The sequence below is a fragment of the Salmo trutta genome, chromosome 5 (genome assembly GCF_901001165.1).
Source record: "Salmo trutta chromosome 5, fSalTru1.1, whole genome shotgun sequence".
NCBI classification, from domain to species: domain Eukaryota; kingdom Metazoa; phylum Chordata; class Actinopteri; order Salmoniformes; family Salmonidae; genus Salmo; species Salmo trutta.
Genome location: NC_042961.1, coordinates 26,852,873 through 26,865,879, shown reverse-complemented (window position 1 = coordinate 26,865,879; position 13,007 = coordinate 26,852,873). Strand labels below are relative to the sequence as shown.

The window sequence follows — 13,007 nt, the reverse complement described above, 5'->3', positions numbered from 1 at the left end:
GCCAAGACCAAAGAGCTCTCAAAGGATGTCAGGGAGACCTACACAAGGCTGGAATGGGCTACAAGACCATCACCAAGCAGCTTGGTGAGAAGGTGACAACAGTTGGTGTGATTAGTCGCAAATGGAAGAAACACAAAAGAACTGTCAATCTCCCTCGGCCTGGGGCCCCATGCAAGATCTCACCTCGTGGAGTTGCAATGATCATGAGAACGGTGAGGAATCAGCCCAGAACTACACAGGAGGATCTTGTCAATGATCTCAAGGCAGCTGGGACCATAGTCACCAAGAAAACAATTGGTAACACACTACGCCGTGAAGGACTGAAATCCTGCAGCGCCCGCAAGGTCCCCCTGCTCAAGAAAGCACATATACATGCCCGTCTGAAGTTTGCCAATGAACATCTGAATGATTCAGAGGACAACTGGGTGAAAGTGTTGTGGTCAGATGAGACCAAAATGGAGATCTTTGGCATCAACTCAACTCGCCGTGTTTGGAGGAGGAGGAATGCTGCCTATGACCAAGAACACCATCAAACATGGAGGTGGAAACATTATGCTTTGGGGGTGTTTTTCTGCTAAGGGGACAGGACAACTTCACCGCATCAAAGGGACGATGGACGGGGCCATGTACCGTCAAATCTTGGGTGAGAACCTCCTTCCCTCAGCCAGGGAATTGAAAATAGGTCGTGGATGGGTATTCCAGCATGACAATGACCCAAAACACACGGCCAAGGCAACAAAGGAGTGGCTCAAGAAGAAGCACATTAAGGTCCTGGAGTGGCCTTGCCAGTCTCCAGACCTTAATCCCATAGAAAATCTGTGGAGGGAGCTGAAGGTTCGAGTTGCCAAACGTCAGCCTCGAAACCTTAATGACTTGGAGAAGATCTGCAAAGAGGAGTGGGACAAAATCCCTCCTGAGATGTGTGCAAACCTGGTGGCCAATTACAAGAAACGTGTGACCCCTGATTGCCAACAAGGGTTTTTCCACCAAGTAGTAAGTCATGTTTTGCTGAGGGGTCAAATACTTATTTCCCCTCATTAATATGCAAATCAATTTTTAACATTCTTGACATGCGTTTTTCTGGATTATTTTGTTGTTATTCTGTCTCACTGTTCAAATAAACCTACCATTAAAATTATAGACTGATCATTTCTTTGTCAGTGGGCAAATGTACAAAATCAGCAGGGGATCAAATACTTTTTCCCCCTCACTGTAATTTCTCTTGGTTTCTTAATACATTTTATTTTGTTCAGTTTAAAATCACAATTTCTCATTTTACAATGTCTGCCATTCTTATTTGGCTCTCCTTTGCTTAATTTCTCTCAACCATAAAGTTTTTAAATTCCTCAGTAACCCAGGGAGGTTTAACAGTTTTAGCAGTCAGTTTCTTAATAGGTGCATGCTTATTAGTGGTGCAACGGATCACAATTCATGGTTTTGAGTCACGGATTAGATCATTTTTCAGAAAAAAAACAATGTAGACAAATAACTTTGCTTTCCCTTTATTACTTAAAGAACACCTGAAGCAAGTAACTTCTCAATGTTTAAATAAAATAAAATATTCAATTGTTAAATTAAAGTGCAACATGAGGCAAAATAGCCTGTTTCCTCTTAAAAAAGTAAAGAAAGCAAAGCAAAGCAGACCTGAGCTTATAACTTCATTATTTTTCAAAAAGGTGAGGTCTACATTGTCTGGGGAGAGGGTAGACCTCTTTGCAGTCACTATGTCCCCTGCCGTGGAGGACACCCTCTCGCTAGGAACTGAAGTGCCAGGCACAGTCAGGTAACTTCTTGCCATCATGGCAATGTGAGGGTATTTACACTCATTGCTTTTCCACCATGCCAGTGGGAATGCCGCTTGATGCCTTGTAGGATGCCACCTCTTTGATGGGGTTGGCAAACGTCTTGCCTGTGTCCTTGCTCGCAAAGGCCTCCCCGAAAAGCTTCATGGCCGAATTATTTTGTGGCGGAGATGCCTCAGTCTGCTCCTGTCAGCTCTGTGGCTTGACCCTGCAGAAAAAAAATGACTTGATCTATTAAACTAACAAATTATTCATAGAACTATAATTGTGGCAATAACATTTAATAAAAGCCATTATTCCTCATCAAAAATGGATGATTCTAATAGCAGACTAAAATTAGACTGCAGTATATTTATTGTTTAAGTAATTCACTCTATTTTTTTTACCTCTTCAGTGGCCACAATCTCAGTGGTGAGATCACTTATGTCCTCCGGTGTAGGGCAGGGTCTAGGTGAGACAGGGACTTGAACCTTGGATCCAGTGCAGTAGATATATTTTTATTTAACTAGGCAAGTCCGTTAAGAACAAATTCTTATTTTCAATGACGGCCTAGGAACAGTGGGTTAAACTGCCTTGTTCAGGGGCAGAAAGACAAATTTCTACCTTGTCAGCTCGGAGATTCGATCTTGCAACCTTTCGGTTACTAGTCCAACGCTCTAACCACTAGGCTACCTACCGCCCCATCTATGAAGGTAGTCCTGTACATTAGGGGGGTATCTGGGGTTCAGGTCCTCTCTAATGGCAGCCTTGACATCTCTAGTGATGATGGTGCCGTCTTCCTCACTTGGGGCCATGGATTGTAGAATCCTTGTTTTCAGGAGGTAGGATCATGACACAGACATTGCAGTTTCAGTGCTCAGTAGGGTTGTAACCGTTTTGAGGGGTTTGAGCACCTGGAGGACCTCCTCTGCCACTTTCACGGCATCATCAGACAAGTTGAAGATGTCTTTATTTTTATTTTTTTCAGGGTACTGTCTGTCAGTGCAGAGTATATAGCTGCCTGCTGCTCAAGATGGAACTCCACTTATGACATGTTGGAGCACCACCTTGTTGTGACATCATGTATGAGGTAGTGAGTCAGTTGCTGTAGCATTTCTTGCTTGGTCTTAAGCACGAGCGGCTGTTGTGCTTCGGTGAAAAAAGGAAACCACCACCTTCCTGATCCTCCCAAGGAGGCGGTCCATCTGGTTCACTGAGATTCCCCTTTGGGATGTTAAATTGATCACATGTGCAAAGCAAGCCATCTATGGCCCCAGTCCAGCCTCTATCACTGCATTTACTTGGTTCTTGGCATTATCTGTGGTGGTTGGGATATTGCCATTGGGCCTCTAGCTTCCACTCTGCTACTGCTCCTAGCAATACCTGCGCCAGATTTGTGCCTGTGTGACTGAGGAGGCGTTTCTGTAGCACCAGACTTCGCATCTTCGCCCTGGAGGACCACCCGTCTGGTGAGGGCAACAGAGGATGCCTTGGATAATTTGGCGACAATTTTGATATTTTCCTGTTCATAAAGATCTGGCACGATCTTCATACTGAAGTGGGTGCACGAGGGGATTTCGTAGCGTGGCTCAAGCACTTTCACCATATTTGTAAACCATTTGTTTTCCACAACAGTGTATGGCCTAATGTCTGCAGCGATAAACATCCCAATAGATTTGGTGATGGCTTTAGCCCGGTCTGACTCTGCAGCAAAAGGCTGCTTAAATGCTGTGGTGAGAAGTTGTCTCTTGGCTGAGTTGGCTCCGGTCACTGACACCAGGGTGATGACACTTTAAACGTGTGGCCATGCTCGATGTATTTCTTCGTTCATACGGCATTCTTGTGGCACAACGCCTACACACCGTAATGGTGTTGTCCACCACCCTTCTTCCGTCATCATATTTGACAAGGAAGCCAAAATGCTCCCATACAGGAGACTTAAATGAAGCGGGAGGCTTTTCCAGTTTTTCAGCTCCTCTGCTAGCCATGGCTGTCGCTGCTCTTTTTTCTTCTTTGCAACGCGAGCATCCAGGATTGAGTCGTTGGGATTCAACATGCCCCGTTCACGTGAATAGTACACACAACTGCTTTAAAAAAAAGAATCAATTCAACCTTCAGAGTAACACAGCACGCATCTGTCTTGTCTATCTTTTCACTGCATCGAGATGTAGGGAATTATTATTTTAAAAAGTAACAGCGGCAGTAAAACTGTATTTCACACTATGGTGGTTGAACTTTGCAATTGATCTGCGGTTCACATGCGTGCCGAACCGTGGGGGGGGGGGTGATCCGTACGGATCAACTACGGTCCGTTACACCACTAATGCTTATTGATAACCGGAAGAAAAAACTTCATAAATGCATCAAGTGCAGCGTCTGGATGCTCCTCATTACACACAAACCAACAAATCTTCAACATAGGTGTCACTTGAAAATCTTGTGTATGATCTCTTACACACTATGTTAGGCCCAGCCTTTGGAACCTTGGCTTTTCTGGATACAGCCACTACATCCATTGGGTGTGGCTACAGCTTTAGAACAAAGTTCTGCAGCATTAGTAAAGATATGATCAATACACTTGGATGATGTAGTTCCTGTACTGTTTGTAAATACACTGGCAGGTTGATTGATAACCTGAGCCAGATTACAGGCACTGGTTACATTAAGAAGCTTCCTCTTGAGTGGATGGCTTGATGAAAACCAGTCTAAATCAGGTCACCCCAAAAAAAATAGACCTCAACATCACACATTATCAAGCATGTCACACATTATCCAGATACTGACTTAGCACTTGGTGGCCTAGAGCAGTACCATAAAATATGACTTTAGATAAGGCAGGTGAACCTGCAACCACAACACTTCAACAGTAGACATGAGATCCTCGCAAACCTTTACATGAATATGGCTCTGAATATATGCAGCAACACCTCCTCCATAGGCATTCCTGTCTCTTCTGTAGATGTTATATCCCTGTATTGCTACTGCTGTATCAAATTCATTATCTAAGTGAAGCAGCAACAGAACTTCAACTTGCCTTGAAGGGAGACCTCCAGGAAGTAGTCAGCATACTTTGTCATGTAGAGCACCATCTTCTCCAGGCACGCCATGGGCCAGCCATCATGAAGGTCCGCCTCGTTGACAGCGATGGACAGGTAGTACTCTATGAAGTGTGCAGCTGTGGGCAGGTACAGGTTCCACTGGAAGGTCTCCAGCAGGAGGAGCTCCATGTGAAGCAGGCCCTGCTTGGTCAGCATCAGGTTCATGGAGCTCATGCAGCCCAGGCTGTTAAGAGTGTCCAGCTTAGGAACTCGGTCCTCTCTCTCCTCAAACTTACCTGTAGAGGGGAAATAATCACAAGGCAAACAGGAAAATTTAGTTTATAGGCTAGGTGGACCACAGCAATTGGAAGTTTGGCCAAGCAGAGGCTTGCAAGGAAGCTGTCAAACTTACTAGCCAAAAGCAAGCAGGAGAGTGCGACCATGTGAAGCTGTTGCACTGTTATATCATAGCGGTCCATGAATAGGTCCAGCAAGTAGATGGCAAGGTGTCTGGCTGTTGGGCACAGCCGGTAGCGATTGCTTACGATTGCTATGAGGTCTGCAAAGTAGCGCCTGAGGTTGAGCTGGGGGGACTGGCCTTTGTAGGAGGGCAACTTGATTTCCTGAAAAAAGTAAACGATACATTATAAGATCTGTAATCTTGGCCACCCAGATCTAAAATATTGCGTGACTGCTTCAGATGCTCCATTAAGGCCTGGGGGGGGGGGGGGGGGGGGCACTAGGAGTCTAGACTGCAACATGTTAGCTCCTCACTCATGCTGCATAGAAGTTGCTGATTGTCACCAAAAACTTATTGGGTGACCTGACCAAATTCACATAAAAATGTGAGTTACAGATCTCATTGAAAGCTAATCTAAGAAGCAATAGATCTGTTCTGTGCGCTGTTTCTATGCTTCCAGTTCTTAAGTTTAGTGTTTGCGTCTCTCGGTTTTGTATACCAGTTTCAAACTGAAAATACAATATTTTCAGTTATTGAAAATATCTATTTCACCATGGTTAAGATGGTACAATAATTCTCTACAATTATCTATTGCTCGTTTTGTCATAAACTGAAGTTAGGAGAATTAGAATGTTAGCAACCAGGATGCATATTGCACCTTTAAATGGTCTCTCCATCACATTCAAAGATCACAGAGGTATAATAAGAACTGGAGAAGGCATCCAAGATGTCCACCCATTATTTATAATGTAATCTACTCACGGACCGTCTATATCTGGTTTGCATCCGGTTTATACAGACCAACATTACATGCGCACAGGGAGCAGAGCAAGTGGCGACAAAGTCATAACTTCATCCATCAACACACATTGGACGAAAGTAAACACACACACACACACACACACACAACAATTTAAAAGATTTTACTGAGTTACAGTTCATTTAAGGAAATCAGTCAATTGAAATATATTCAGTAAGCCTTAATTGATGGCTTTCACATGACTGGGAATACAGATATGAATCCGTTGGTCACAGATGTATATCTATTTATCAAAAAAGGGGGGTAGTTGTGGATCAGTAAACTTGTCAGTATCTGGTGTGATCACTATTTGCCTCATGCAGCTCGACACATCTGCATCACAGAGTTGATCAAGCTGTTGATTGTGGCCTGTTGTCCCACTCCTCTTCAATGGCTGTGTGAAGTTGTTGGATATTGGCGAGTCCAGGCTGTTGTACGCGTCGATCCAGAGCATCCAAAACATGCTCAATGGGTGACATGTCTGGTGAGTATTCAGGCCATGAAGATCTGGGACATTTTCAGCTTCCAGCAATTGTGTACAGATCCTTGCGACACGGGGCCGTGGATTATCATGCAGAAACATGAGGTGATGGTGGCACAACAATGATCAGGATCTCATCATGGTAGTGGTTGTTCCACTGGATATCATAAGGTGAATGCACCAATTTGTAAGTCGCTCTGGATAAGAGCGTCTGCTAAATGACGTAAATGTAAATGTGGTAGCTCTGCATTGAAATTGCCATCGTGTTTGTTGTCCGTAGCTTATGCCTGCCCATACCATAACCCCACCACGAAGTTGGCACTCTGTTCACAACGTTGACATCAGCAAACCGCTCGTGCACACGACGCCATAAACGCTGTCTGCCATCTGTACAGTTGAAGCCGGGATTAATCCGTGAAGAGCACACTTCTCCAGTGGCCATCAAAGGTAAGCCTTTGCCCACTGAAGTCGGTTACGACGCCGAACTGCAGTCAGGTCAAGACCCTGGTGAGGACAACGAGCACGTAGATGAGCTTCCCTGAGACTTTTTCTGACAGTTTGTGCAAACCCACAGTTTCCTCAGCTGGTGGCTGAACGCGAAGAAGCCAGATGGAGGTCCTGGGCTGGCGTGGTTACACGTGGTCTGCAGTTATTAGGCTGGTTGGACGCACCGCGAAATTTCTCTATCACAAGTCGTTTTAGAGAATTAACATTAAATGATCTGGTAACCGCTCTGGTGGACATTCCTGAAGTCAGCATGTGGCATTGTGTTGTGTGACAAAATTGCAAATTTTAGAGTGGCCTTTTACCGTCCCCAATACAAGGTGCACCTGTGTCATGATCATGCTGTTTAATCAGCTTCTTGATATGCCACACCTGTCAGGTAAATGGATTATCTTGGCAAAGGAGAAATGCTCACTAATGGGATAAACAAATTTGTATACAGAATTAGAGAAATAAGCTTTTTGTGCATTTGAAACATTTCTGGGATATTTTATTTCAGCTCATGAAACCAACACTTTACTTGTTTATATTTTTGTTCAGTGTAAAATTTTAATCTCGGCCTCAAAGGTGATGATTAAAGTGTCTTATTAGCCATTTTCAAATCTGACTTCTCTATGTGGCCGTGTATAAAATTAGTATTTCTGGGCCGGGTGTCAGTTACACTGTAGGAACAGTTGAAGCCGTGCTTCTAGAACAGAACCCTGGCGAAGATAATTTCCCCCCTTCATCTGTCAATTCTCTTCTTCACAGAACTCAACTGACTGTGTGGGCATGTGCCTAATCATGATTGACGTCTTTACTGGGTTTAAAAGAGACAGCGTGCCCTTTTCTAAAAAGTAGAGATGGCTATTTCTACGCAAATGGAAGGGAAACAGACTCATCTATAGCCACATGAAATTAGCAAAAACAAGCTCAATAATTCAATGCATGCTCACACACCTATTGAATATGCATTGACCTGTATTGTGAATAGGCCGACTAGACCAAATCTTGATTTACCTAGTTTATCAATAAAGATTTACCATTCAAATACATTGTTATCATTGTTGTAGTTAGTTTTTACTAAAGTCTAATTAAATTGTATGATTACTTCATTAATGCATACAGGCCTGTCTGAAAAACCTAATTTAAAATGTCATGATATTGAAAAGATTGAACAGAGCAGTAGCTGAGTGTCTAGATTAAGTGCCATTCTGTGACTTAGTCTAATACTCCTTTTTTTGCCGTGGTATTGAGTATTGTGATACTAAAACTGGTATTGAAGTCAAAATTCTGGTATCGTGACAACACTACTTTACATTTCGCATTTCACTCATTTAGCAGACACTTATCCAGAGCGATTTAGAGTTAGTGCATTGAGCTTAAGCTAGCTAGGTGGAATAACCACATCAGTCGTAATAAGTAATTTTTTCGTCAAAGTAGCTATAAGCAAAGTCAGAGCCGGTGTGAGGGGGGTGCTGTGAGATTTCTCAAGCAATAATTTTGATAAGACTGTTTTGGGGTGGGAAAACTGAGAACTAGCTTTTATTTATTTTCTATTAACTAATTTACTCTCCGGTGATGTCAGAGGCCAAAACACCATCCCACCACAAAAGGCAAACATTTCAGGCAGACTTTTCAAACAGCTTACACAACACTATTCCAACCTCAGCATGGAAAAATTATAATGTATATATTTAAGTACCAGTCAAAAGTTGACACCTACTCATTCCAGGGTTCTCCGTTATTTTTATAATTTTCTACATTGTAGAATAATAGTGAATACATCAAAATTATGAAATAACACATATGGAATCTTGTAGTAACCAAAGAAGTGTTAAAATCAAAATATTTTATGAGATTCTTCAAAGTAGCCACCCTTTACCTTGATGACAGCTTTGCACACTTGGCATTCTCTCAACCAGCTTCATGAGGTAGTCACCTGGAAAGCATTTCAATTAAGTTTCCAATCCCTTGGTAAAAAGTTAATTTGTGGAATTTCCTTCTTAATGCATTTGAGCCAATTAGTTGTGTTGTGACAAGGTATGGGTGGTATACAGAACATAGCCCTATTTGGTAAAAGACCAAGTCCATATTATGGCAAGAACAGCTCAAATAAGCAAATAGAAACAACAGTCCATCATTACTTTAAGACAAAGGTCAGTCAATCCGGAAAATGTCAAGAACTTTGAAAGGGTATTCAAGTGCAGTCGCAAAAACCATCAAGCGCTATGATGAAACTGTCTCTCGAGGACCGCCACAGGAAAGGAAGCCCCAGAGTTAACTCTAATGAACTTATCCAGAGGTACCAGCCTCAGAAATCGCAGCCCCAAAAAAATGCCACAGAGTTCAAGTAACAGACATCAACAGTTCAGAGGAGACTGTGTGAACCAGGCCTTCATGCTCAAATTGCTGCAAAGAATCCACTACTAAATGACACCAATAAGAGCAATGGACATTAGACTGGTGGAAATCTTTCCTTTGGTCTGATTTGTCAAAATTCAAGATTTTTTTATCCAACTCCTGGGTCTTTGAGATGCAGAGTAGGTGAACGGATGATCTCCGCATATGTGGGTTCCACCGTGAAGCATGGAGGAGATGTGATGGTGCTTTGCTGGTGACACGGTCAGTGATTTATTTAGAATTCAAGATACACTTAACCTGTTGGGGATAGGGGGCAGTATTTGCACGGCCGGATAAAAAACGTACCCGATTTAATCTGGTTACTACTCCTGCCCAGTAACTAGAATATGCATATAATTGTTTGATTTGGATAGAAAACACCCTAAAGTTTCTAAAACTGTTTGAATGGTGTCTGTGTATAACAGAACTCATTTGGCAGGCCAAAACCTGAGAAGATTCCAAACAGGAAGTGCTCTCTCTGACTATTTCTTGGCCTTCTTGATCATCTCTATCCAAAACAGGGGATCTCTGGCATAACGTGACATTTTCTAATGCTCCCATAGGCTCTCAGAAGGCGCCAGAACGTTGAATGGTGACTTTGCAGACCATGGCTGAAAAACAGTAGCGCATTTGGATAGTGGTCGATCTGAGAACAATGAGACTGGGGCGCGTGCACGAGCCGACACCATGTTTTTATTTTTTCGTCTTTGAACGAAAACAGGGTTTCCCGGTCGGAATATTATCGCTTTTTTACGAGAAAAATCTCATAAATTGATTTTAAACAGCGTTTGACATGCTTCGAAGTAAAGTAATGGAATATTTTGAATTTTTTTGTCACGAAACGCACCAGGCGCGTTACCCTTCTTTACCCTTCGGATAGTGTCTTGAACGCACGAACAAAACGCCGCTATTTGGATTATTTGGAACCAAACCAACATTTGTTATTGAAGTAGAAGTCCTGGGAGTGCATTCTGACGAAGAACAGCAAAGGTAATCCAATTTTTATAATAGTAAATCTGAGTTTGGTGAGTACCACACTTGGTGGGTGTCAAAATAGCTAGCCCGTGATGGCCGGGCTATCTACTCAGAATATTGCAAAATGTGCTTTCACCGAAAAGCTATTTTAAAATCGGACACCGCGATTGCATAAAGGAGTTCTGTATCTATAATTCTTAAAATAATTGTTATATTTTTTGTTAACGTTTATCGTGTGTAATTTAGTAAATTCACCGGAAGTGTTCGGTGGGAATGCTAGTCACATGCTAATGTAAAAAGCTGGTTTTTGATATAAATATGAACTTGATTGAACAAAACATGCATGTATTGTATAACATAATGTCCTAGGAGTGTCATCTGATGAAGATCATCAAAGGTTAGTGCTGCATTTAGCTGTGGTTTGGGTTTATGTGACATTATATGCTAGCTTGAAAAATGGGTGTCTGATTATTTCTGGCTGGGTACTCTGCTGACATAATCTAATGTTTTGCTTTCGTTGTAAAGCCTTTTTGAAATCGGACAGTGTGGTTAGATTAACGAGAGTCTTGTCTTTAAAATGGTGTAAAATAGTCATATGTTTGAGAAATTGAAGTAATGGCATTTCTAAGGTATTTGAATATCGCGCCACGGGATTCCACTGGCTGTTGAGTAGGTGGGACGCAAGCGTCCCACTGGCCCAGAGAGGTTAATGAGCATGGCTTCTACAGCATTCTGCAGCGATACGCCATCCCATCTGGTTTGCGCTTAGTGGGACTATCATTTGTTTTTCAACAGGACAATGACCCAGCACACCTCCAGGCTGTGTATGGGCTATTTGACCAAGAAGGAGAGTGATGCCTCAGATGACCTGGCCTCCACAGTCACACGACCTCAACCCAATTGAGATGGTTTGGGATGAGTTGGACCACAGAGTGAAGGAAAAGCAGCCAAAAAGTGCTCAGCATGTGGGAACAGTTGGAAAAGCATTCCAGGTGAAGCTGGTTGAGAGGAAGCTGGCCAAGAGTGTGCAAAGCTGTCAAGGCAAAAGGTGGCTACTTTGAAGAATATAAAATATATTTTTTATTTGTTTTATACTTTTTTTGTTACTACATGACTCCATAGTTTTGACGTCTTCACTATTATTCTACAATGTAGAAAATAGTAAAAATAAAGAAAAACACTTGAATGAGTAGGTGTTTTGACTGGTGTGTCTGTGTGAGACACATAAAAACACTGGACAATCACATTTTTGACTTCACTATGATCAGCCATGTATTGTAGGCATATGTGTTAATATAATATACTAGGTCACCAGCTCTCACTTTTGGAATATTACACTAATGTCAGCAGTTATTGCCTCCACTTTGAAATATGACAGCATACTTACTTTGTAGCGCAAAGCCTGGTATATATCTCCAGCAAGTTGTCCTTTCCACCATTGACCCTCAAGCTCCATTTAATCGAACTTGTAGAAATTTCTGGAGGCACAAATTGTCCAGTCTAAAGAGTCAAAAGTTATGACAACAGTTAAATATTCTACATAGCTGAAATTCCAGCAGTGAACCACAATGATGCTTATTTTCCCTCTGCATTTTCACTAGACACAATTTCAATGAAAAAGATCAAATACAGCGATTTTTTTCTCTCAATATCAACTCATTTTTGGGTAACAATTAAGTACCTTATTGTGATTGTTGTCAATTAAAGTGGTCAAAAGAAATTGCTTCTAAGCAAAGAACAATTTTTTCAATAAATAATTTTGCTAGGACTATCTGGCCGTGGTCCAAGTGGTGAGGTAAAAACTGAAAACTGTTATTGGCGTAGAGGTTTGGAACTCTTTCTTATCGGTCTATTAACTAATTTACCAGGCAGGCCAAAACTCCATCCCACCAAAACAGGCTGCAATTTCAGGCTTACTTTTAAAAACAGCTCCTACATTACCATAATTTTCACAATTTCACAGCATCATTCCAACCTCAGTGTGGAAGTATATATACACACAACAATGGAAATTACGTTTGACTGCACTGGGCCTTTAAAATAAATTAAGATTAGCCAAACCTATACTATTCAACTATTCAGGACAAAATAATCAGCAAGCCAATTAATGAGTTGGAGGGCGTAACAGTGGAGCCAAAACGGCTGTGTTCGTGTGTGTAAATGAGAACTTGTGCAAACGTAACTACGAAGCGAGTAATATACTAGTTGCTACAAGTTCACACACGACAAACCTCAACATTGATTTCAAGATGATCAGCTTGAGGTGACTATTGGCTACTATCCTACATAAAAATGACAAGTGTTGAGTCAAATTGAAATGTAAAAATGGCCAAAATTACGACAAACCAACCCCCGACTATTCAAGACTTACCCCTACACGCCACACTTAAAAGCGTGGTACAACTACACAGCTGACTTTTGCTCAAAAACTCGATATAGCCGTGAGTTTTCCAGTTGACATAAAGTTAGGATTCTTCCATTGTTGAAGATACTCGAGTCAGTCGATGGCAGCTCAGCTCAGGCATGCGAGCAGTCCCAAGAGTGCCGCTGCAGTGGGAACTCATGATAAAACGTTCTCAAAGCGCTG

General features: G+C 42.1%; 1 protein-coding gene across 2 annotated transcripts in view; it reads right to left on the bottom strand.

The window, feature by feature from the left end:
• The window catches only part of ccnj (cyclin J), a 22,347-nt gene extending 9,340 nt beyond the window's left edge, over positions 1-13,007 (bottom strand). The window contains exons 1-4 of one of the 2 annotated variants that reach the window (XM_029753145.1): positions 12,792-13,007; positions 11,808-11,920; positions 5,365-5,442; positions 4,816-5,115 (exon numbers count right to left, since the gene is read on the bottom strand). In XM_029753145.1, coding sequence (XP_029609005.1) covers positions 4,816-5,115; positions 5,365-5,442; positions 11,808-11,859 — 430 coding nt within the window. In that variant the 5' untranslated portion in view covers positions 11,860-11,920; positions 12,792-13,007. Of the gene's footprint in view, positions 1-4,815; positions 5,116-5,231; positions 5,443-11,807; positions 11,921-12,791 lie in introns of both variants that reach the window. The other variant, XM_029753144.1, reaches the window with a different exon arrangement.